This window comes from Lissotriton helveticus, chromosome 2_1 (assembly GCF_964261635.1).
Source record: "Lissotriton helveticus chromosome 2_1, aLisHel1.1, whole genome shotgun sequence".
In the NCBI taxonomy this organism is placed as follows: Eukaryota; Metazoa; Chordata; class Amphibia; order Caudata; family Salamandridae; genus Lissotriton; species Lissotriton helveticus.
The window spans coordinates 1058596906-1058623200 of NC_136059.1; the positions used below are offsets into that span (position 1 = coordinate 1058596906).

Below are 26295 nucleotides of genomic sequence, written 5' to 3' on the forward strand. Positions count from 1 at the left end.
TCATCAATGGGGGAGGGTTGTGAGCTGACCCTCCCAAGACACTGGGGGTGCGCCCAGTGCCCCACGGAAGGAAGCCCTATGGAAGAATGAGGATCCTGACGGGGCTCCTGGGGAGGCGAACAGCCTGCCGGGTCTGGGAGCTCCTGAAGAGGCTCCACAAATTCCAAGGGGGGCACTGGCAACAGTAGCTAAGGTGACGCCAGATGGGAAGGCGGTGCCCAACTCTTCCCAGAGGCCTCTATAGAATAGTACAGAACTCAGCGTCGACAAACGACGCGCGTCGGCGCCGATCGTGCCTCATCAGACGCCTACTCGGCAGCATCCGGCATCGAGTCTGTGCATTCTGGCGCCAAAACTATGACAAGCTCCCCCTCTGAAGAAGGAGAGGGCGCCAGGGCCGGCGAGGCAAGCTTTCGGCGCCGGCCCCGCCTCATCCAGAACAGGTTCCGAGTCCAGAGAAAGGAACGGAGGCAGAGCCGAGGAGGCAAGCCTCCGGAGCTGGACAGACGGCCGCCTGCCCAGAAGGCTGGGGTGTGCTCAAGTCAGGGCCATGAGCACCGGCAACCACCTGTGTATGTATGTATGTATTGCGACTTATATAGCGCACGTATCACCCGAAGACATCAAGGCGCTTGCTTAGGGAACCCGTCCTGGTATTCCCCTGTGAGATACCCCGGCAGGGTATCCACAAGGTGAAAGCCAGGCATCCCGCCGCGAGGGGCCGTAGTGGAGATTAAGCAAGCTATTGCCCAGAGTCGCAGAGTGTGACCCCGTGAGTCGAGTAGGCACCGGAGCGAGAATTGTCGAGTCCGTGGAATTTTTGAGCCCGAGACCCGCCGAGGTGGGGAATCGAACCCTGGTCCACAGCTGACCTCAGCTACCAGGTCTGCCGCCTCTAACCACTGAGCCACGCTTCTCTGAGCCACAGGGAGCCCCGCGGGGCTATGCGGCGATTCAGAGGCGCCGTGGGTCGTAGAGGAGGACCCAGCTGGGCCGCACCCTAATGACTCCATGTGGACCGTAGAGGGGGACCCAACCGGGCTGCGCCCTAACGACATCACATCTTCGACGTTCCTGGGAGGCAAATGCTCAATTGGTGCCGGGGGCGAATCCGCCAGCAAGTCCGGAGACCCCACAAGAAGCAGAGGTCCCAGGACACCCCAGGAATGGGATGAGAAACATTGTTTATGTGTACTGTACCTTACTATGCTCTTGTATCTGATGTAACTTGTAACACAACAATCCTAAATGTAAAGCGCTCTGGTACCCTCTTGGGTCAAGTTCGCGCTATATAAAACTTTATAAATAAAAATAAAATAACATAAATAAATAAACTGCATCTGCAAATGTTTTCCAAACTACTCTGCAGCAGTAGAGCTTGCTGGCTCAATCTTGATGCTAGAAACCTGTCCAGGTGCTGGCATCGGATCCATAAAGCACCCAGCCACCTGTCGCACCACTTTCAGCTTCTCATCCATATTGTCTGTGCCTTTTGAAACTGAAACACCGAACGACATTGACTGTACAGATAGCAGCTGTTGTGTATTTCTTACACAGCCCATTGTTGTTTTCTTAAGTTAGCCTAACAATACACGTTTTAGGCCACTTTTGCTTTGAACACGTCACCAAATATTACGCTTTTTTTGTGCTAAATTTTATTTTCTCACATAGCCAGCTCGTTATCGTATTGTATTCTTTTCCTGGGATAGTCTGAACGCACAAGTTACTTACCTTCAGTAACAATATATCCGTAAGAAACATTAGGAGTGATAGATTCCTTACCTGAGAATTACCCACAGGCATCAGACTGGATCCGGAAAGTTTTTCATCGTCAGTACCCCTGCGCGTCGGTAGACGTCGTCGTGCGGCTCCGTGTGCATCGTTGGGGCAGGTATGACGTCGCTGGAGCTACTTAGACGCGCCCACCCGTGCTGACGTCAGTTCTGTACACGACTTTCCGCGGCAGGAACGCGGAGCCATGCAAGAAACTGACCACTGGTGCCATGATACTAGGGCTCTCAAAGGGATGACCTCATCCCTAGAAATCAGTTAGCAGAACGGGGAGGATGGGTGCGGCGGTAAGGAATCACTACTAATGTTTCTTACAGATATATCGTTACCGAAGGTAAGTAACTTGTGCATCTGAAAGAAACAATTAGTGATAGATTCCTTACCTTAGAATAGATAACCCAGCAATACCAACCCCGGTGGTGGGTCTGCGAACCAAGATCACACCAGAAAGTCCTGGAGAACAGTACGGCCAAAGAAGCAGCCTCTCTTGGCTGTCCAGGCAGTAATGCTTGGTAAACGTGTGCAGCGAAGCCCACGTAGCTACCTGACAGATGTCATACAAGGGAACTCCCCTTCCCAAAGCAGTAGTGGCTGCTGTCTCCCTGGTAGAATGGGCGCGTAGTCCTACAGGAGGCTCCTTTTTAGCCAAAGAATAACTAGCCTTAATGCACAGAACGACCCACCGAGAGATCGTCCGCTTGTGTACAGCCCGACATTTCTTGGCGCCCTACGTTACCAACAAAGAGCTGGTCATCCACCCGGAACTGTTGTGTGCGGTTTAGGTAGAATGAGAGCGCACGTTTTGGGTCCAGACGGTGGAGCCTCTCTTTCTCTTTTGAGGGATGTGGAGGCGGAAAGAAGGTAGGCAAAGTGATGGTATGCCCGATGTGAAAGGCAGTGACAACCTTTGCCAGAAAAGATGGAAGAGTCCGCAGAACAACTTTGTCCGGATGGACTGAGAGAAATGGAGGTTTTGAAGAAACAGCCTGGAGCTCACTCACTCTTCTGGCAGAGGTGATGGCCACCAGGAAAGCAGTCTTTAAAGTGAGAAGACGAAGAGGACTGTTGTGAAGTGGCTCAAAGGGAGCACACATTAGATCGGTCAGAACCAGGTTCCAGTCCCACTGTGGCATTATGAAAGGAACAGGAGGGAAAAGATGAGTAATGCCTTTTAATAATCTATTTACAACAGGGGACTTGAAAAGGGAAGGCTGATCGGGAAGCCATAAAAAGGCTTAAATGGCCGTGAGATAGCCCTTGACAGTGCCCAGAGCAGAGCAAAGAAAGGAGAAATAGGAGAACCTCTGACAGAGGGTCAGAAAGGGAATCCACAGCCTTTGCTGTGCACCATGCCACAAATGTATTCCACCTGCAGGCGTATACCGTTTTAGTGGAGGGCACCTGGCTGCCAAGACAACATCACAAACTTCGGGAGGCAGGTCAAAAGACGTCGACTGCCGCCGCTCAATCTCCACGCAAGGAGGTGGAGGCTAGACAGGTTCGGGTGAAACCCCCTTCCCTACTGCTGCGACAGAAGATCCTCCCGAAGAGGCAGTCGGAGCGGGGGATCGATGGCCATGTTGAGTAGCTCGGGATACCATACTCTTCGAGCCCAGTCCGGAGCCACAAGAATGACTTGGGCCCAGTCGCGCTTGATCTTCTTCAGCACTCTGGGTAGAAGAGGTATAGGCGGAAAGGCGTATAGTAGACCGCAACTCCACTCGCGACAAAAAGCGTTACCTAGCAAGTGCCACCTTGGAAATTCCAACACGCAGAACTGATGACATTGCGCGTTCTCTTCAGTGGCAACTAGATCTAACCAAGGCTCTCCCATTGCTGAAAGAGACCTTGCGCCACGTCCGAGTACAGACGCCATTCGTGATCTATCATGTACCCGCGGCTGAGTTCGTCCGCCCTGGCGTTCAGTAAACCTGCCAGGTGTTGAACCACCAGGGAAATGCCCTGATGTTCCAGCCATGTCCAGAGGCGCAGAGCCTCCTCACATAGGGTCCACGACCCCACCCCGCCCTGTTTGTTGCAGTACCACATGGCGGTGGTGTTGTCTGTGAACACCTACACTACTCTCCCCATGACAGAGGGAAGGAATGCCTTCAGTGCAAGTCGGATTGCCCGAAGCTCCAGAAGGTTGATATGGAGTCGGGACTCTGCCGAAGACCGGAGGCCTCTGATCTCCGCCTCTCCCATGTGGCCGCCCCATCCCAGGAGGGACGCGTCCGTCACCACTGTGTGCTCCGGTTGGGGAAGGGAGAGGGATCTGCCATTGACCCAATCACGATTTGTGAGCCACCACTGCAATTGTCGTGCAGTGCCCTCCGAGATCCAGACATGATCGGACAGGTTGCCCTGATGCTGTGCCCACTGGAACTTCAGGTCCCATTGCAGAGCCCGCATATGCCATCTGGCATGATCCACTAGCAGGATGCAGGAGGACATCAGGCCCAGTAGCCGAAGGGTCACCCTGACCGAAACCCGGGATAGAGGCTGAAAGATCGGAATCATAGCCTGAATATCCCGGACACGCTGCTCAGGAGGATAAACCCAAAACTGCGCCGAGTCCAGAACCGGCACGATGAAGAGGAGCTTCCGAGAGGGAATCAGGTGCGACTTCGGCACGTTGATGGAAACCCCAGCAAATGCAGGAGGTCAGCCGTAGTCTGAAGGTGGGAGACAACTGCCTGGGGCGAGCCCGCCTTCAACAAACATCCGTCGAGATAGGGGAAAACTGAAACCCCTGATCTGCGCAGATGAGCTGCGACCACCGCCATCACTTTTGTGAACACCCGAGGGGCGGTGGTAAGGCCGAAGGGGAGCAAGGTAAATTGAAAATGCTTGTAGCCTACCGTGTACCGCAGGTAACGCTGGTGGGCCGGCAAGACGGGGATGTGGAAATAAGCGTCCTGCAAGTCCAACGCTACCATCTAGTCTCCAGGGTTGAGAGCAGAAAAGACCTGAGCTAGCACCAACATCTTGAACTTCTCCTTCCGGAGGAAGCCGTTGAAATCCATGAGGTCCGAGATAGGACGCAGGCCCTTGTCCTTCTTGGGGACCAGAAAGTAGTGGGAATAGCAACCAAAACCTATTTCTGACCCAGGAATGCGCTTGATGGCCCTCTTGGCCAAGAGGGCCATGACTTCCTGCTGAAGAAGCGCAAGATGGACCCCCGACAAGTGGTGGTACCGAGGAGGCATGGCTGGAGTGGTAGCCTCGAAGGGGAGGGAGTAGCCCCTTCGGATTATTTGCAGAACCCACCTGTCCGAAGTGAGGCTGCGCCAGTGGGGGAGATGATGGCGTATTCTGCTGCCCACTGGCGTTTGATGGGCCTGAAAGGTCAGACTAGAAAGGCTTTGAAATGGATGCTGCGGGGATGGAGGTGGACTGACCCGCCCGCTGGCTCCCAGTACCGCCTTGGTGCCTTGGCAGTTCCCTTGTCCACGGCCGCGATGGGGTTGATGTTGCGCCAGCCTGTGGCTCTGGAATTAACGTGTTGGAGTACCCCTTCCGTGGCCACGAAAGGAGCAAAAAGCAGAAGGGGGAAAAGGCTGAGTGGCAGAGAGTTCTAAAAAAAAAAGCTCCCCATGGAACCTAATATAACCACTCAATCTCACAATCACAATCGGTGGTCTACCAGATGTATATAACCCAAAACCACATATTCATGCTATGAACCAGGAAAACCAAATCAGTGCAAAGGACAATATATAAAAAACAATAACGTTACAGTTTATTGACAATATTATAAAAAATGCAGAAATCATTAAAAATTCATTATACAATATAAAAACAAGTTAAAAACATTATATTTGAACAGCAGATATAGACATGTGGGACAAAAAACACAGAGCAAGAAAAAGACGTCTTCGGAGGAATACCACCCCGTGTCAGACTCCCATTTTTATCTTTTTTTTATATATTAGAACATCATTTGGCTTATCACGAGAGACACCAAATCGGGGGTTCCGTTGCCAGCTTTTTTCAATGTCAGACTATGGCTATCTGTGGACATATATTTCTACTCTGATCGATTTGAGAAACGAGAGGAACCATCTCCTGGGCTCCGTTTTTGGCTTTTTCAGATTGGTTATTACATCTCTTTGGCCAGATTGGGTGCCACGAGAAAGGAACTGTGCTCTTTATATAAAAAGACGCCACAGCATTAGCCTTGTATATCCTTTAAGTTTCTGCCACAAGTGACGGAGTGTCACCATTGGTATATAAAATTTCTGTCATGCTAATAATAGCAGAAAGAACATACATAAACATATGAGATATTGCTATAAAAAGTGGGAAGATATTGTGTTTGTCCTGATGAAGGTGGGCAGTTATCGCCATTGGACCCACCAAAACGCTTCGACGCTTTAATGTTGGGAACTACCATGGATATATGACATTTGCAAATAATTGCTTTTGATTATTTAGCTAGAATTTGTTCTTGCCTAAAGCATTTTTGCATATAATCTATTTTGTCTATAGGTCTAAGCACCGTGGTACTCCCTGATTTGAAATTAACTTTTCTTGCTCCGTGTTTTTTGTCCCACATGTCTATATCTGCAGTTCAAATATATCGTTTTTAACTTGTTTTTATATTGTATAATGAATTTTTAATGATTTCTGCATTTATTATAATATTGTCAATAAACTAACGTTATTGTTTTTTATATATTGTCCTTTGCACTGATTTGGTTTTCCTGGTTCATAGCATGAATATGTGGTATTGTGTTATATACATCTGGTAGACCACTGAGTGTGACTGAGTGGTTATATTAAGTTCCCAGGGGAGCTTTTTATGACAATTGTCTGGTGGTACCCAACCCCTGTGGTATATTTGGGTCACTCTCTCTTTTTCCCAAATGAGTGGCAGAGAGTCCCAAGGACTTGGCCGTAGCCCGTGAGTCTTTAAAGAGCTCCAACACACTATCCGCTTTGTTGCCAAAAAGGTGAATGCCATCAAAGGGCATGTCCATCAAGGTGTTCTGGACATCCCCGAGAAGCTAGTTGCTCTCAGCCAGGCATGAAGCCGAAGCTCCCCTGTCGTGGAAATCGCCCTGCCTAGCGAGTCGGCGGTATCAAGCCCACAATGGATGGTGAACTTCGCTGCGTCCCTCCCAGCTGCAATAGCTTGGAAGAGTACTGTCTGGGCCTCCTCCGGACAGTTGGGCAGCACCTGCGCAACCGTGTCCCACATAGAGTGGGAGTAACAGCCCAAGAGGCATGCGGTGTTCACCAACTGCAGCCCTATGCTGGCAGATGAAAACAGCTTCTTGCCAAGCTGCTCCAGCTTCTTGGATTCCCTATCCGGAGGTGCGGAAGGTAATGCGCTCTAGGATGCCGAGGCTTGGACAACCAAGCTCTCAGGGGTGGGGTGTTGGGAGAGAAAGCGGGGGTTGCAGGATCGGGGCGATGCCATCAGGCCACGATCCTGTCCACAGGAGCCCCTGTTTTGGGCCTGGACCACGTGCCCAAAAGAACATCAGACAGTGCATCATTAAAAGGCAGCAAGGGCTCCAAAGAGGTTGCTGCCGGTCGAAGCACTTCAGTCAGAAGGTTAGTCCTGACAGCCACTGTAGGGAGTTCGAGCAGCCCTACGCACCACCACTGCATAACTTCTAAGGAGGAGACAGCATGCCAAGGTCAGGCGAGGTGTCTAGACCACTGGCATCCCCCAAATCCTCTGCCCAGTCTGGATCATAACCACACTGTTGTGCGAGAGGGTCCTCAGACCCCTACCAGTCCGCCCCTTCCTCCGAAGTCTGTGAAACAGGCGAAAATAAGGAGAACGGGGGTAGGGGTAGAAAGGCCTCATCGGTGTCGGAATCGGCGCCGATCGACTCCGTTCTGGCACCGCATCCGGTTCAGGGCTGAAACCGGGGACGATATCGGCGGTAGTACCGGACGACATCATAGGGGGTGCGGGAGACGGGGTCGCCACCAGTGGAGGTGTTATCAGGTCAACCGGTGTTGCCCGGGATCCGAACCGGGATCCAGGGGGGTCCTGTGCCGCTAGGGCCTAAGCTGATGGCGGATCCGGGGCCGAAGCCACTGGGGTCGGAAGGGCTGGACCCCCAGTTGGGCCCGCAGGACCCTAAGGCGCGCTGGCAGGGCCAGACGGCCCAAAGAGTCGGGCCATGGCTGCAAGAAACTCTTGCACCTGTGCAGGCATCGTCGACGGACCCGGAAAGGTTGGGTAGGCCGGTGGCGACGTCGCAGGCTTTGCTGGAGCCGCGGGGGTGGCACCACCCACACCCTCAGCCGTGTCCAGCGATGGGAAGTCGAAGAGCGACGGCACTTCTTTGACTTCTTTTTGGAATGCTTCGACTTACCTGACCCTCCACACTTCCAGCAACTTTCGGGACAGCTCCCGCAAAGTCTTCGGCGCCATGGCCCGGCAGCGGGGCACGACTTGGTGTCGTGGTCGCGCACCAGGCAGTAGAGACATACGTGGTGCGGGTCTGTCACCGACAACATGCGGTGACAGTCCCTGCAGTTCTTGAAGCCGGCCTTCCCTACAACACCAAGCGTTGATCGACTCTACAGAAATGAGGTAAAAGGCATCGAAAACGCTCAGTAAAAAAGTGACTGGGGGTACTTGCTCTTCCTGGATATGTGCTTGCTGGCACGGAAAAAGAAAGAACGGATGTCAGCGCTCATGGGCGCGTCTAAGTAGCTCCAGCGACGTCATCCCAGCGCCAACGACGCATGCGGAGCCGCACGACGACGCCTACTGATGTGCTGGGGTACAGCTTTTTATTTATTTTTATTTTAAGAGTTTTATACGGTGCTGGATAGATCCAGAGGTATCAGAGCGCTTTACATGAGGTTCCACAAAATTACATCAGTTACAATTCACATCAGTTGCTAGACAAACATTACAAGAGCATGAAAGACGAGATAAGTGTAGAGGGGACGGGGGTAAGGGTAAAGGGGTAGGAGGGAGATAAGGCGGAGAGACGAAGGAAAGACTGACCAAAGTCCGGCTGGGTAGGTGACGGTCGAGGGGGAAGTCCCAAAACCCATCTCCTCTATAGCAATCTGGTAGCTCCACCGGGCATTGGGCAATTAGCTAGGTCTCAATGGGAAAACATTTAAAGAACATAGAGGACGAAATAAATGGAGCGTGGGGGGGTAATGGGGTAGGGTAAAGGAGTAGGAGGGAGCATTTGACAAAGAGACGCAGGAAAATCTGCCCAACGTCCAGCTGAGTAAGTGACGGCAAAGGGGAAAAGTCTACAGCCCATCTCCTCTTTAGCTACCAGGTAGCTCCACCGGGCGCCAGCCAGAAAAAACTAGGTCTCTACGGTTACAAGCCACAGACAAAAACATTTAAGGAGCATAGAAGACTAGGAAATGGAGAGAAGGAAGGGAAAGGGGTAGGGTAAAAGGGGTAGGAGGGAGATACGACAGAGAGACGAAGGGAAAATCTGCCCAAGGTCCGGCTGGGTAGGTGAGGGCCGAGGGGGAAGTCCACAGCCCATGTCCTCTATAGCTATCCAGTAGCTCCACCGGGCATCGGCCAAATGGCTAGGTCTCCATGGAAAAACATTTAAAGAGCATAGAAGAGGAGATGAAAGGAGCGTAGAGGGGAAGGGGGTTAGGGTAAAGAGGTGAGAGGGAGGTACGACGGAGAGACGAAGTAAAGACTGTCCAAAGTCCGGCTGGGTAGGTGCAGGTCGAGGGGGAAGTCCACAACCCATCTCCTCTATAGCTATCAGGTAGCTCCACCGGGCATCGACCAGATAGCTAGGTCTCAGCGGTCGGAGGTAAGTTCAGCAGGTTCTACGTCTTGATGGGGGATAGGTTAAAGTCAATTAGATGTACGTTTTTTGTCCTAAAGCAATAGCATAACATGGTAGGGACCACTGTGTCAGCCATCTTCTGGTCCGCCATGGGAATTTTGACCTTGATGTTATATTCGGCCAGTCCCCATTATTACATGGGACCTAACTAGGCGCCAGCAAGTCCTCCAAGCTCCCATTGTGATCACTAGAGGCCAACCTCTGCTCACCCACTCCCCGCCTCCAACGCGCATCAGCTGTATATCTGTGGAATCATGCGCTCGGGCGTTTGATTTGGCCACCCAAGGTTCATGTGGTATTGCTCTCCACTGGCTCTCCACTGGCTGCCAATACGGGACAGGATCAAATTCAAGTCCCTGTGCATTGCTCACAGATCCTTACAGTATAAGGGACCTCCTATCCTAGGGAGCTTGATCCGCCCTTATAGGGCTGCCAGGTCCCTGCGCTCTGACCTCGGAAACTTGGCTATAGTCCAAAGAGTCAAGAAGGCTCGGACGTCGATTTTCTGTTAACACGGCGACCCTGTGGAATGCCCTCCCTGTTAGACTTCGCAGTTACTTAAGATTCCGAAAACTCCTTAAACTGTTTCTGTTTCCCCAGGATGCGTAAAGGCTAGAGCCCGCCTCAGCTGTCCTTGTTCTTTAGCGCTGGGACGCTCACGGGCAGCCATGCGCTTTATAAATCATATTTTCATTTCATTCCATTGCACGGTCGTGCTTCGGAGCTCTGCGCCATCAAGATTAGGCTGCTCCCTCTTATTTGGCATGCAGAAGTAACTATATGACCAACAATGCTGTGTCACCTAAACGAATGGCAGAAAAGATCCTCAGACAATGCTGGCTATCTGGTGGATAGGTTGAGTTGAGTTCACAACGGTTGGTGACTGACTCGGGTGGCATTAAATTGTAGTGGGCACCGGAAAACTGCAAAGCAGGCTGCAGGTACGAGTGAACTTTGGCGCCATATTAGGGTCAGGCCATACGCAGTGAGAGGACGCCGGGTGATAGACGTAGTTGCCCATGAGAATGCTCCATGTCCCCCAGTGGTCGCCACTTTAAAAGTCAGTGTTGAGTTGATTAGATCTAAGGTAAGACTCTTGAAGCGTTCGCAGAATCCCATTAAACGGCCGCCATCTTAGGGTCAGGCTGCATCGAAAACTTCCCTCGCAACTTAAAGCACGAAAAACTTTCCGGATCCAGTCTGACGCCTGCGGGTAATTCTAAGGTAAGGACTCTATCACTATGTTTTTCTTCCAGATAGCCTATGCAAGGTCAAACAACATAGTTTTTTGTTATTATCGTGGTCGGATATTAGCACCTAGACATAACCAAGCTCCCCAGCTGCTGTTTTTGAACACACATGTTTTGTCATAGAACCCAGGACATGACGTTCTTGGCTAGACTAGAGGAGACTGGAATATAGAACTAGGGTCCTGAGACGAGAAAGCGATGCCAGGTGGGATGTAGAACAACAATCTGTATATGCTAAGGTATGGGGTCCGCCATTGCAAGCAGAGATCTATAATCACTTAGCTTTAGTAATGAGGATGGGTTTAGGCAAATCTGTCCATTAATAGGACAGGGCTTTTCATTGTATATGGTCTTCTAACAATGCTAATGACATTATTGACCTGTATTTGTTTGTTAGTTGTGGCACAATTATTGCATATTAGGGCATAGTAGTTTAAATAAACATTGTAAACGTTTCTATTGTCGTGGACAAGTACGAGTGAGAGAAAGAAAAGGGGTGACCTGCTACCTCAATCCCTAAGAGGGTCGAGAGAGTTGTGTTCTGGAGTGCCAAATCACTTGCCTCTCTGGAATGGTTAAGAAGGTAGGCTAGGAACTATAAGCTAGTAGGATTCAGGCCCATAGGAATTGAAGGGGTATGGTGACTCAGTCCCTACATGCTTATGTTCTATGGTTCCAAGCATATTTCTGTTCCTGAGGGTGAGAAAGTGTCATCTTTCTTGCATTGGTATGCCCCCACTTTTTGCTTAACTGCTGATGTGCTTTGACTGAGTGTGCCCTGGGCTCCTGCCAAACAGGTACCCAGGGCCTGTGTTCCTTCCCTAAAGCTGTATTGAAACAAAACCCAATTGGAATCTCTGGCCACCTATCAGCCCCTATTAAATGGTACCCTAGGTACTCAGGGCATGGTGACCAGAGAAGACCCCTAAGGGCTGCAACACTTATTGTGCCACCCTTAGGGGCCCTGTACCCTGACACCCACACACTGCCTTTGCAGGCTGAGTGTCTAAGTACAGAACTAAATAGAGAGTCGACATGGCCCACATCTCTGTGTGCCAAGCCCACAGACCCCACTGCCCTGGCTCTAGCTGGGTGCCCTATGCCAGTGGTGTGGGCACAGGTGCAGGAGCCCTGTGCCCCTACAGTACCCAGGGCCATTCCTGGGCACTGTAAGTGCAGTGCTGCCATTTAAGAGTATATGGTGCTGGGAGGTCGTTATTACGAACTCCACAGCACCAGGATGGCTTCACTGAAGACTGAGAAGTTTGGTATCAAACTGCTCAGCACATTAAACCCGCACTGATGTCAGTGTGAGGTTCAATGTAAAATGCACCAGAGGGCATCTTAGAGATGCCCCCTGAAACCTAAACCTACAATCCACGTCTGGACTGAGAGGCTGCTTCAGATGCCACACAGCAGACATGTTGCTGGACCCCTGGGAGGAGAGCCCCCGCTCTCCTGGGCCTGCAACAATGCACATCCTGGGCGAGGTGCTAGTCTCCTCCCCCAGGATGGGCAGAGGGGAGCTTCAAAGGCATGCCGCCTCTGTGAGCTTCTCCAAACCATTTGCTGTACCCATCAACTTGCCCCCACCAGTTCTGACCCCCACTCCGGTGGGAAGACTGGCGGGAAACCCTATGTCAGGAAGGGGGGGGGGTGCAAGCCTGTGCCAACCCCACCCCTCAGGTGGGGGAGGCGAGGTGAAGCACGACCCCGGGCTCCAGCCATCTTGAAGATGGGGAGCCTTGCCTAATCCCAGCTAGGTTCCTGCCCCCTCCCACCGGAGAGGAGCAGGCTAGGGGGTGTACCCACCCCAGGACTATTGGTCCCTGCCCTTACCCTACCTGTATCACCCCTAAATTCAGTATTTAAGGGCTCCCTGGACCTTCCTTCTGCAGATCCCAATAAGAAAAGAAGAAAGAAGATCAAGAAGAGGAAGACCCGCCGTGCAGCTGCTCACAACAGGACGACACCAACTGACTTGGCCCCAGCCCTACAGGCCTGTCGATTCTGGAACCTGCTCCTGCTTAATCCCGGCGACTCCTGCGGACAGCAACCTTGGGATTTCCTGAGGACCTCCCTGCCTTGACTCTCTGAAAGACTGGGACTCCCATAAGCAGAGGCTCTGCTTCAACAACCAACCCCAGGTGCCAGCCAGGAAGCTCCTGACCAACCCACTTGGCACCCAGCGAGCCCGGCCCGTGCTCGAGTGATCCAAGGCCACGAGGACGTCCTCCCGGTGACTGGGACCCAAGGTCCAGAGCCCAAAGACCCTCCTCGACGAACCAGACGACACCTGCAGCCTCAGAACCAGGGACCCCCCCCCAACCGCGACCAGCAGAGGGTAAGATTTCCCGACGCCCAAAGACACCCCTGCACCCGGTGCCCTGCGGCTCCCTGTGCCTCCCTTTGGGGTACCTACCTCTTTTCCAAGATCCCAACTTACCTCTCGAAGTGGTGGTCGCACCTGAAGAATCACCGTCCCGGAGTCTGCAGCCTTTGTTCCCTTTTTACCTTTCCCATTGAATAACATTGAGCACCCGACAGCTCTAAAGCACCCTGCACCCAGTCGCCCTTGTGCCGCTGGCCATGCACCCTGTGTTCTATCCTACTTCCCCCTTGCCCTGAGCAAGTGACCAGGAGCCCAGCTCCCACAGCAGCATGGCCTGCTAGCCAGCAGCCACCAACCGGAGGCCCCCTGCCCACCATTGGATAACATTGGGACTAACTACCTCTGCACCAAGCTGCCCCTGTGCCGCTGAGGGTGTACCAACTGTACCTACCTGACCCTGGGGGCCCCTGAGTCTATGCCCGGAACCTTAACTTCACCAGTCGAGTACTCACCTGGAAACCGATAACTCACTTACCTGCCATAGGATAACATTGACTGGTTTGCAAGTGTGAAGTTTTGAAACTTTAAAATATTCCTACAAAATCAGCCGAATACCAAATTCCGAAGTTCTCACCTGTGATCAGGAGAGAAGCTAGTACTGTACCTCGTAGCCCAGTACTGAACCGCAAAAGTAATCCTAGCCGGGTTTACTAGTAACCTGAATTTTCTCCATAGGAATCCATGGTCTGCTTTTCTATGAAATTTCTTCTGTCTACTTTTGAAAACTTTAAATATTCTTTAAAAATCGTACCAACTTCTGAAACGTAATTACTTACCTGTCTTAAGTTGAGATCCCAGTGCTGGACCTAGGAGCCCAGTACTGGATTACCAAAGTAACGCGATTGTACTTTAACCATAACCTGAGTTTTCTCCCATTGGATAACATTGCCAGATTTTCATTGAAAAGTTTTTAAGTGTGAACTTTTAAAATAGCTTTATATTTCTTAAAAATCACTGCAAGAACTAGAACGTTTTTACTAAATTGTTTTCAGTTTAGACCCCAGGACTGAATCTAGGATCCAGTCCTGGAATTACAAAAGTAATCTACGAAGTAATCAACTGCATTTAAGTAAGAAAACCCACTGAGCTCAATGCTAAATTATGTGTATAGAATTGTGTTGCCTACTGCAACCCCTTTACCTGTTGTGTTTACAAAGTTTATTGATTCTCTGCAAAGTATTCAGCTAAGATCACTCATATTGAGAAAAGTATATTTTGATACCTGTTGGTTCTAAAAATAAAATAACATTTTGATATAAAAACAATTGGCCTGGAGTTCAGTCCTTGAGTGTGTGAAACCTTTGTCTGACAGAGTGGGTACAGCAAATGCTTTACACTGTCCTCTGGTACTGCCTTACTGCTCGACCAAGCTACCACTTTTGAGAGTAAGGTCAGCCCTGAATTTAACCTCTGTTATACCCCTGGGGTTGGTGGTCTCTGTACACATTGTACCTTACTTTGGTCCAGTACATATAGAGCCACTTTCTCACACTGAACAGAATCCCTACAACACAGTAAAACTAACTTTGAACCTTACTATAAATGCATAAGACAATCTTTCAGAACAGGAAGGCAAGAAAAAGGAGCAATAGCCCTGCTAAGAGCAGGTGTTAAGGTAGGTTTATTCCACGTCTCTCTGATGGAATCCACATGCCCCTCATTAAAATGCAGGTTTGGCTCTGTCGAAACCGTTGTGACTGCAGGACCTCTGTAATGATACCTGAAAAAGGCTCTAGGTAACTCCAAAAAGTCTATAGCCTTCTTTCGAAAAGCACTTGGTGATATTCAACAGAAAGAGGCAACATAGATTTAGGAAAGAAAAATATGAGAGGTGTCTAGGCCCTAAGCATTTTAGAAATTCAAGAATGGCCCCTAGTTTGGAATGAAAAAAGAAAACTTTTTTGTCTATAATATCAACATACCACAGGTACCTCAAGGGTGGGTTTCTGCTTATTAGCTTCTTTAACATTCCAGAAGTGTCTGAAGGAAGAATTTTACTCTGCAGCTATATTTCAGAAGACCTGAAACCTGGGTGGAGCTATTTGTGGGCTATCCAACCCTCAAAGTCAGATCCAGCACCCTCATGATATAAACAACAGGATGCCGTAGACAATATCAGCCACGCTGCCGATTTTGTCACAAAGAGAGCTGCAGCTTTATAAGGGAGTGGACCAATAACTGCAGTGTTTGGGATAGCACAAAGCATAGTGTTAAGTGGTACCAGGCTCCAATGCCCTTTCAGGGAAGTTTGCCCGGTCCGGGCCCACAGTTTAAGGCGTTAAAAGGAGAGCCTGACAAGAAGATGTAGAGGTGAGAAGCCAGCTTCACTATTATTTAATGAAGCAACATGAGCAGAGGATCCTAATGCCACAGCTAAGCTATAGCCATTTTTTAAAATAATTGAAACATTGCCCATGAGGAAACATCTGGACTGAGTAGCATAAGAAAAAAGGATGTAGCTGCTCCAAAACGGAGATGGATTCTTCCTAGAAAGAAATATGCAGACTTACTGCTAAGGAGAAGATCTTTGCACACTGTTACAATCAGATCTAGACCAGAGATTTGAAGAGCACAAAAAACATTCAAGCTCTGAATGTGACCATTTGCACTGCTGCTTTGTCTAAAAAGATGGATGCAATGGAATTCAGGCATCCTCCAGGAATGCTACACTCTAAGGCAAGCAATAAAGACCTGGTCAGACACGGTCGCTCCACCCGCTCCTGGCCATCCTTGTAGCGCTTCCACACTCTGTGCCTGACTGTGCCCCCGATCTCGCCTGTGGTATCGTATTTGCTGCTGATCGTATTTGCTGCTAAAATTAATTTGTGTGCCAGCCTGTGCATCGCGTATTTGCTGCTGATCGTATTTGCTGCTAAAATTAATCTGTGTGCCAGACTGTGCTTCACGTTTCTGCTGCTGATCGTATTTGCTGCCTGAATTAGTTTCTGGGCCCCGATCCCGCCCTGCATCACCTTGTTGTTGTTTGGCGCCATTTTGTTGTCCCTGCCCGTCTCTCCTCCCCGCCGCTGCTCCTCCGCGGCCCCACCCCCGCTCCCTACAGCACCTACAATCGATCCCCTTCCCACTCGCCACCCTGCTCCCGCCTCCCAGCTGCTCCTCCCTCGCTCCGCCCCTTCCACTCTCCACTTATGACAGATGCACTTGCGCGCAGCGTTCACGCGCAGCGTGCGCGCCCTACGCGCACCGTAGGCGCGCCAAAGGTAAGCCCGTCTACGCCCGTCCGCGCCTGGCCCGCGCCCAGAGCCACTCCACCCGCCTTACGTACGACGCCACAACCCTCACTGCATTCAACACCGGCCGACTCCCAAACTGCCACCAAGCCGCCCCAGGCCGCGCCCATGGTCCCTTCACCTGCCAATCCTGCAAGTTCAGCTGCATCAGGTCCCATACTACAACCAATAACGCCAAACAGAGCGCAAACAAAAACCACCTGAAGTGCATCCTGCTCAACACCCGCTCGATCCACAGACACGCCATTGAACTATGGAACCTACTTGACACCACGACTCCGGACGTCGCCTTTCTCACGGAAACCTGGATGAACGCCTCATCAGCGCCCGACATCGCCATAGCCATCCCGGACGGTTACAAGATCATCCGAAGGGACCGCATCAACCAAACAGGAGGAGGCATCGCCATCGTCCACAAGAACTCCATCCGCATCACGACCAGCGCTGACGACACCCTCACAGCCGCCGAACATCTCCACTTCCAGATTCACACCGACCCCAAGACTACACTTAGAGGCACCCTCGTCTACAGACCCCCAGGACCCCGCACACAATTCAGCGAAGACATCACTGACTTTATCAGCCCACACGCCCTCTCTTCCGAGGACTACATTCTCCTAGGGGACCTCAACTTCCACATGGAAAAGAACAACGATAGCAACACCACCACCCTTCTGGACAACCTGGCCAATCTCGGACTCAAAGAACTGGTAAACACCTCCACCCATTATGCCGGACACACGCTCGACGCAATCTTCTCCTCCAGCAAGCACATCTCTTTCAATCACGCCACAGGACTCCACTGGACGGACCACAGCTGCGTCCACTTCAACTTCAGAAAAACCACGACACACCACCACCCACAACAAGTCCCCCGCAGAAACTGGAACAAAATTACCACCGACCAGCTCACTACAGCGCTAAACCAAATCCCTCCCACCAGATCATCGGACCCAAACCATGCAGCCATCAATCTCACACAATGGATCACCTGCTGCGCTGATGAATTAGCACCCGTGAAAAACCACCACAACAAGCCAGGAAACAAAAAAGCCACCTGGTTCAATGACGACCTCAAAAACTCCCCAAAAAACTGCCGCACCCTCGAGAAAGCCTGGCGAAAAAACCCAACCACAAACAACATGACCGCCCTTAAGGACGCCACCCGCAAACACCACCAGCTGATCCGATCCACCAAGAAATCAGCATTCAAGGATCGACTCGACAACAACGCCCACAGCACCAAGGAACTCTTCAGCATCGTCAAAGAGCTTACCAACCCCAGCGCCGGCACCAACGACATCACCCCCTCTCAAGAACTCTGCGACTCTCTAGCCTCGTTCTTCCACAGCAAGATCGCTGACATCCATAACAGCTTCGGCGAACAATCCACCCCCCTCACCACCGAACTGAAGACCCCCACCACCACCCTTTGCGCCTGGACCCCAATCAGCACCGAAGACACCATCCGCTTGATGAATTCCATCCACTCCGGAGCACCAACCGATCCATGCCCCAACCACATCTTCAACAAGGCCGTTTCCGTCATCGCACCCCAACTCCGGGACATTATCAACTGCTCCTTCAACACCGCTACCTTCCCGGAAAGCTGGAAACATGCCGAACTCAGTGCCATCCTGAAGAAACCTACAGCAGACCCCACCGAACTTAAGAACTACCGCCCCATCTCGCTCCTCCCATTCCCTGCCAAAGTCATAGAGAAGACTGTCAACAACCAGCTCGCCGCCTTCCTCGAGTCTAACGGCTCCCTCGACCCCACACAATCCGGCTTCCGAGCAAAACACAGCACCGAGACCGCCCTCATCGCAGCCACAGACGACATCCGAACACTACTCGACAACGGGGAAACAGCTGCCCTCATCCCCCTGGACCTCTCAGCAGCGTTTGACACGGTCTGCCATAGCACCCTCGTACAACGCCTCAGCAACGTCGGGATACAAGAAAAAGCATTGGACTGGATCATCTCGTTCCTCGCCGGAAGAACCCAAAGAGTCCGCCTCGCCCCCTTCAGGTCAGAGGCCTCCGAAGTCATCTGTGGAGTACCACAAGGATCATCCCTCAGCCGCACCCTCTTCAACGTCTACATGAGCCCCCTCGCATCCATCGCACGCCAGCACAACCGTAACATTATCTCCTACGCTGACGACACACAGCTGATCCTCTCCCTCACCAAAGATCCAAACACCGCCAAAACCAACCTACACAAAGGGATGAAAGACGTAGCCGAGTGGATGAAGAACAGCCGCCTAAAACTGAATTCAGACAAGACAGAAGTCCTCATCCTTGGATCATCCCCCTCCGCATGGGACGACTCATGGTGGCCTCCGGCCCTAGGCAGCGCGCCCAAACCTACGGACCATGCTCGCAACCTAGGATTCATACTAGACTCCTCCCTCTCAATGACCAGACATGTCAACGCCGTCTCGTCATCTTGCTTTAACATCTTACGCATGCTCCGAAAGATCTTCCGATGGATCCCCACCGAAACAAGAAAGACGGTCACCCAAGCACTTGTCACAAGCCGACTGGACTACGGAAACACCCTCTACGCCGGAACCACAGCCAAATTACAGAAAAAACTCCAACGCATTCAGAACGCCTCCGCCCGACTCATCCTAGACATACCACGCCACAACCACATTTCCGGTCACTTGAGAGACCTTCACTGGCTCCCCGTCAACAAGAGAATCAAGTTCCGTCTCCTCACCCACGCACACAAGGCCCTCTACGACCTAGGACCCAGTTACCTCAACACGCGCCTAACATTCTACACCCCCACCCGCCATCTACGATCATCCAATCAAGCCCTCGCCGCGATCCCACGCATCCGAAGAGCCACCATGGGAGGAAGATCATTCTCCTAATTAGCAGCCAAAACCTGGAATTCTCTTCCCACCCACCTCCGCCTTACACAGAACCACCTCTCATTCAGAAAACAACTCAAAACATGGCTGTTTGATAAATAACGAACCCCCTCCCTCAAGCGCCTTGAGACCCTCTGGGTGAGTAGTGCGCTATACAAATTTTGACTTGACTTGATTTGAATAAATCAGCACAACAATGCTTCGTTTAACGTTTTCTGAGCACTTTAGGACTGATATTTTGGCAGGGAGTACAAAGTTCAGAACCTTCGGTGAGGATCTAGTCACCTCATGCAGCACCAGTAACACATTTCTGGTTCATGAGGTTCATGCAGGGTTTGAAACCCTAGGTTTTCATTAAGATGCACACATCTAAATTTTAAGATAGCAGAAACATAAATAATCTGTGTATAAAAGACGCTGAGATGTTTATAAAGTAGGTAAACATGGATTTTATATGATTACATTTACTAATGCAAACATTACCTGTATTCTGTACACTTGCACTCTAATGGACTTCTGATGTTCTGAGGCACTGTATTCCACTTTCAAAGCTGGCAAATAATTTCGCCTTATAGGAGTGTCAGTCTGTATAATTTTCATATCCATATTATTGGGGGTAAAACAAGCCTTAAACAAAAAAAAAACGATAAACTGCTTTAAGACTACATGTTCATCCCAATCCAGCTCATGCAAAAATAATACAGATTTTACATAAAAACAGCGAGCTCTTACCTGGAAAGGTACTTCTCACCAGCATGCACTAGAACGCACTTTAAGAAGAGTCTTATGAACACACCTCATTAACAGAATTAACAGGCTTTGACAAAGGCGATGGGTATTGTCATACATTAATTTAGGGAATATTCATTTACTCACAAGTTTTTTTATATATAATCCAGAGGTTCTTGGTTGCCGCATAGAAAATCATAGCACACAGAAATTCAACAATACTAACAAGGAAGGTATATTGAGAAAAGGTGGATTTTTAGGTTCTTACGAAATTACGAGTGATGGGCCAAGTCTTAGTTTTTTAAGCAGGAGGAATGCAGTTTTGTGGTATAGACAGAGATCTGGGTGTTTCCAGGATCATCTGGGCTTTGCGTTGTATGTAATTTTCCATTAGCAATGGAAGGTTTCTTGTGCAAGTAAGTTGACTGGTTCCGCTGCCTATCATTATAGGTAATGCTGAGAATCCTGAAAATAATTCAGAAGTAAACAGTGTATATCAACAAGCACAGTGTGGTAACATTTCTTGGCTACTTGCCTTCTTGGCTACTCTTACTAGCGTAGCTGGGGCATTGAGACTTTTTTTAAAGTCATTATCAACTCTTTTGTGAGCCCACCATGAAAAGAGTTTTGGTCACAATGAATTGAGAGATTAGGGTTGCATCAGGAGGTGCCAAGGAAGCCATTTTCACTCCAGTAGTATGGACACAATGTGTATTTCTTCATTCAACCACATTTCAGTGAAGAAACACAAAACATAAACACGCATTTTGCTATGCCACATGGTAGGCAAACCGCTATTTTTCTGAGCCAAAGAATAAACCTTGTGTATTTCTTTATTCAACCTTATTTCAGTGTAGTAACACAGAATATGAATACATATTCGCTGTGCCACATAGTAAGCACACCACTTTTTTTGTGAGCCAAAGAATAAACCAAAAGTAACCCAAACAGCACTAGTCAGTCAGCTTAACCTTGCAGCACCAAAATCTACTTCTAAGAGCTGCACAATAATTTAGCACTGGCATACATAATATTTCCAAATGTGATCCAAGGTGTGGAGATTGTTGCTAAAAATGTATTCAGTTATGCCTTTCTTTTGGGACACAAAAGTTACTCAGTATTACCTGTGTGGGCAGGGAAAAGTGTATTACTTTAGTTTAGGAGCAATGACGCAGGTATCCCTGCTCTAAGTAACCTCCACTACATTGCCTGACCACTACAACGGCCAACATAAGTCAAATATGCCTTTTAGGGGTCTAATCATTTTGGAGGCCAAAGTTACTAATGAAAATTACATTAAATTAAATGTGAAATATGATATAGTAAATAAAATAAAAAATAAAGACAGTGGTCAGGGTGCTTCCACCCTCGCAAGATGTAAATCATATATATTTGTTTTAATACACTTGGGGGTGATTTAGAGTCTGGCAGACAAGGCACTCGTTTGCTTTTTTGCCAATTGTAGGTTGCACCCCCCCCGATTCAAATATCCAAAGAAAAAGTCATTTATGAATGTCCATCCAATATTAGCAATGTGCAGGTTTCTTTATTCTTCTTTTTAATTTGAAACAAAGCATCAGGCAGCCAACGTGTTTCGTTCTTTTTACACAAGAACTTCGTCAGGGCGATTATGCTGTTACTCGTTGTTTTGACCTGAAACCACAATCTTTAGGACGCCTCAGCTAAGAAATCTCCCTGCAAAGTCACCACAAATCCGTGCTCACAGGTTGAAATATAATGGTTGTTGTGCCTATCGTGCTGAAATACCAGGTATAATCTCTGACCTGGCCACGATACCCTATTAAATGGCTGTTGTGCCAGCGACGTGCTGTATTGAGCAGCCGTAGGTGTTTCGGATCAAACGTTGGGCAAATGCAACGGAATACCTTATATGGAAAGCTAACAGTCCATCCTCATGGGCTTGATTGACGAAAATCTGGACAGAGTAGGGAATCTGAGAAAAACGTTACATTAGACCCTGTATCCCCAAATCACTTCTCATTTTTACTGTGGAAGATCAAGGCCTATCCTCATCTCTTATAACCTGAAACTGTGAAAAGAATGGATTCCAAGTGTGACTATGAACACCTTCTCATATTCCTTTCCTTATTTAACAGGATACTCTATTTTCACCCAGGTCATCACTTCCGGCTTCCAGAGTGAGTTCCCTGGCCAATTCTCATGTCATTACAATGGCTCTCTTTGCTGGCAGCAGCAGGCTAGCTCTCCGAATTTACAATTTGCTTTCTTTTTTAGGGACGCGGCGATATAGAAAATTTCCAGATTTGAGTTTTCATCAGCCTTATTTCCATAAAGAATTCTGTCTCTCAGAATTTTTCTGTAATTGTTCAGTGACTGAGCGTATAGTAGATAACAGCATCTTCATCTCAGCATCTAGGGTGATTAGTAGTTGTTAATGTACAAGTTACTTACCTTCGGTAACTATGTATCTGGTAAAGACTATTCTAGCCGCAGATTCCTTAACGTAGAATTATCTCCAGGCGTGAGACTGGATCCGGAAAACTTTTTGCCACAGCATCCCTGCGCGCCGGGGGGATGGCACCATGTGATTCCGCCCTGACATCGTCTGCGTTCGTGACGTCAGCGAGGATGCATAAGTCCCACCCCGGCGCGCCTACGTCAGTTTTCTTCGAAGAACATTTCCGCCGCACAACGCTGAGTCATCACAAACACAAACTGTAAGAATATGGGAACAGTGTGTGAAAAATCAGATACACAGAAAGGGAAGAAACTAATGGTGAGGAACAGCACCATCCAGAATAGTGCCAGGCACTATGGCACCAAGAGTCATGAAATTGAAGAACAGAGCACAGCTACTGAAAAGCAAGCCTGCAAACAAATACAACAGCCTCCCTGGGGGCAGAAAGCATGTGAAAAATTGCACAGCAGACGAAAAAGTCTGCAACCACAGGCTAGAACAGAGAAGGGCACCAAGGCCCGAACGGAAGAGGAACGACAATTCGCCCCCAGACAACACCAGCAGGGAGAGACATCACCAGAAAAGAGCTAAGGATCGAGACCCAGCCAAGGGACTTCAACCCCAAGGACTGCAAAGGAGTCAGAAGTGCAAGCAATGAAAGGAAGAAGAGCACAAGCAACCCCCACACTGGAGACCAGGGTGCAGGGGTGCAGAAGTATACCCATGAAACATCAAGCATTCACCAGAAAGGAAGGAATGGAGCAAACAACCAGACGAGCATCCCCCTAGGGAGGGAGTATGAAAAGAAAAAGGGCACTCGCAGAAGATCACTACCCGGAGGCAGGCGAGTGTAGAAGACCAAGAAGGGTCCTCACAGAACCGGGAGGAAGGGCGGGTCGTGAAGCAATCTGTGGCTACAATCGTCTCACCCAGATACATCGTTACTGAAGGTAAGTAACTCGTACATCTGATAGAGACTACTAGCCGCAGATTCCTTAACGTAGAATAGATACTCTAGCCATACTCAAGGGGAAGGAGGGTCTGCAAGAGGACCTCCCCAGCCTGGATGAACATAGGTCCCCAATAGGGGATGAGTCACAGGGACAGGGAGAATAGCCCAGTTCCCCCCAGGCAGAAGAGTATCTCGTCATCTCTGAAGAACGCCGGCCCCAGAAGGGGTGCATGATGACGACAAAAAGAGGCGGCCCAACCCTCATCAAGCATGAGGAAGCAAGGACAAGGCGAAAGGAGGGCAGTGCACCCCAAGCCCTGACAAGGAACCAGGGATCTCCACCAGAAGCCCCAGAGGCAAAGTTAACGCAGAGGAGTACCGAGGAAGAAGAGCCACCCACAGACTCCAAGGAGAAGAGACCGAAACGCAGGCAAAGCCCTCCACCGGGAAACACACCAGTGAAGAGGGCAGCCGAGCCTATCATGGCTTGAAGTCAACAGACAAGACAGAAAGGCACCCCAGCAATAAAGGCAGGCGGGAGAAGAAGAACATAACCTCACAAGATTCCCGCAGAACAAGAAGCAGGAACACCAGGGCGCACGCCAAGGCCCACGACCCCAGAACAGAAGAGCAGGCGGGTGCAGCCAGCCGCTGACAAGCGCCACGAACTAAACGCCCAGACCACGTTGGGCTAAGAACAAGGGCAAGGCCAGAAAAAATCCCAAACGACCCCTAAAAGGGAACCGCTCCAGACAGAACCGAACTACGGAGAAGTGCGATCAGCTAGAAGATAAAAATAAGAGGAGAAACAAGTAGGATGGACCAGGCCGTCAACACAGGAAATTATACCCTCAGAAACACCGGATAAAGGACCAGACCAAACGGCAGACAAAGGGCAAAACCCTGCAACACAAGGCCATAAAAGACCAAGCTACGTCCAAGTAAGGACCAAGGGCCGCACCACCGTAATACAGCAACACCAGGAAAGGCGAGGAACCCACAAGGGGAAGTTCACACCCTCCCAGCATAAGACAGGGCTATACAATAGCTACCAGTACCCCACATAGGGTAGAACACGTCCCAAAGAAAGCATGGGAACCACTCTTAGGAAAGACAATCCCGCATCAGAGAACAAAATCATAAACCTGCGGCAGAATACACAGAAGGCTTAGTAATCAGCCAAACTGTACATTGTACAAAAAGGGGCTGAACCAACAGCCAACTGAAGAGAGGGGCCAACCAAAGGATCCTGAGGGCACAGTAAACCACACAAAAATTGTAACAGCCACTCCAAAAACCAAATACCAGGAGCAAAGTGGGACAACGCCTCCAACCGAGACCTGGAGGATCAACAAACCAACCTACTACTGAGGAGGAGGAGGACGGAGCCCCGCAAGAAGATGCTGAATGGCGGAGTCTGCATGAGTATTAAACTGAAGGACCCCGTCAACAGGCAGGTCAACCAGACGCTCTCTAATATTTTCTGGAAAAACAGCATCACGTAGCCAAGCACAGAAGTGGCCATAGCACGGCCGAGAGCATCGGCAACATCCAAGGCCGCACGAAGAATAAACGCGGCCAACTACCTACCATCCAACACATGGCCCCGCAGATCAGCATGGGCACCTTCATGGGAGACATGAGAAAGAAGAGACTCCACAGAGTCCCACAGGCTGGAAGAAGCCCTGGTCAACACACACAAAGTGTTAAGCGCCCGCAAGGCAGCTCTGGAAGAAGCGAAGACATTACGCTCCCATGAATCCAACAACCGGGCCTCCCGAGACGGAGGAAGCAACACAACAGGCAAACACGTAAAGGCATTCTGCAGAAGAGCGCCTTGAGTAGAGGGGTGGAAAGAAAGACCGACACGGTTGTGAGGAGCAGGATGGTGGCGATGCAGTAGCGCCTGAGGCACCGGATCGCCTGTGGCAGGACGCCCCCAAACCCCCATAAGAGAATTATGGAGTGATGCTTCAAAAAGAAGGAACAACTCCCATCCACCAGAGCCCTGGTGGAGAACTTCCAAGAGGTTGTCTGTAGGAAATGGAGTGATGGGTTCACCCATCCTCAGAATACCAGCAGCCGTGGAAATAGCCCGAACAAACGCAACACTGGCCTCAGTAGGGCGCCGTATAGGAGATAGTAATTCCACCGTGGGCTACGGCTGCAGACTGAGCCGTCCGTCCCCAATTCCAGGGGAAAGCGGCCAGTCCCGGAATAGAGGAGGACCCACAGATGAATGGGGAACCTGAGGGGCCTCAAGGGAAGGCGGAGAGGCAGGAGGAAAAGCCAGCTGCGAGCCACGGAAAGAAGGGTTCGAGGATTTAGGCTGTGGGGATGGCGAGGAGCCCTCCCTGGAAGATGCCGGTGAAAAGGCAACAATCCAGCGTCCTGTCTCCGGGGAGGAACACACCAATATGACAGACCTCTGGAGAAGGAGGGACCTCAGGAGAAGAATCGAGAACCTGACGCGGCTCCGTGAAGTCCGCCATTGGACTGATCGATGTCGACCGGCGCCTGATCGACGTCCACAGGCGCCGGAGTTGGTATTCGTGGCGCCAGGTCAACTTCAGCCACCACGAGCTCTCCAGGAGAATAGGGTGGGGTCGACGCCGGAACGGCGAGGGAGCGGCGCCGAAAAGGCGCCGGCTCGGCCTCAGACGGGGCAGCCGCCCATGTCGAGGACCGAGAGGGACTCGGGAAAGCGCCTCAGGTCCCGGCCTCCACCCGCGAGGCTACCGGAGCCGGGGAAGAAGGCTCCCGGTGCCAAAACGGCACAGGCTCGACCTCCGGT

General features: G+C 50.3%; 1 protein-coding gene across 2 annotated transcripts in view; it reads right to left on the reverse strand.

Annotated features, from left to right (window-relative positions):
• The window catches only part of VPS13A (vacuolar protein sorting 13 homolog A), a 2196319-nt gene that overhangs the window by 688483 nt on the left and 1481541 nt on the right, over window positions 1-26295 (reverse strand). For both annotated transcript variants that reach the window (XM_078675860.1, XM_078675861.1), the window contains exon 56: window positions 19864-20007. In XM_078675860.1, coding sequence (XP_078531986.1) covers window positions 19864-20007 — 144 coding nt within the window. The remainder of the gene's footprint in view (window positions 1-19863; window positions 20008-26295) is intronic.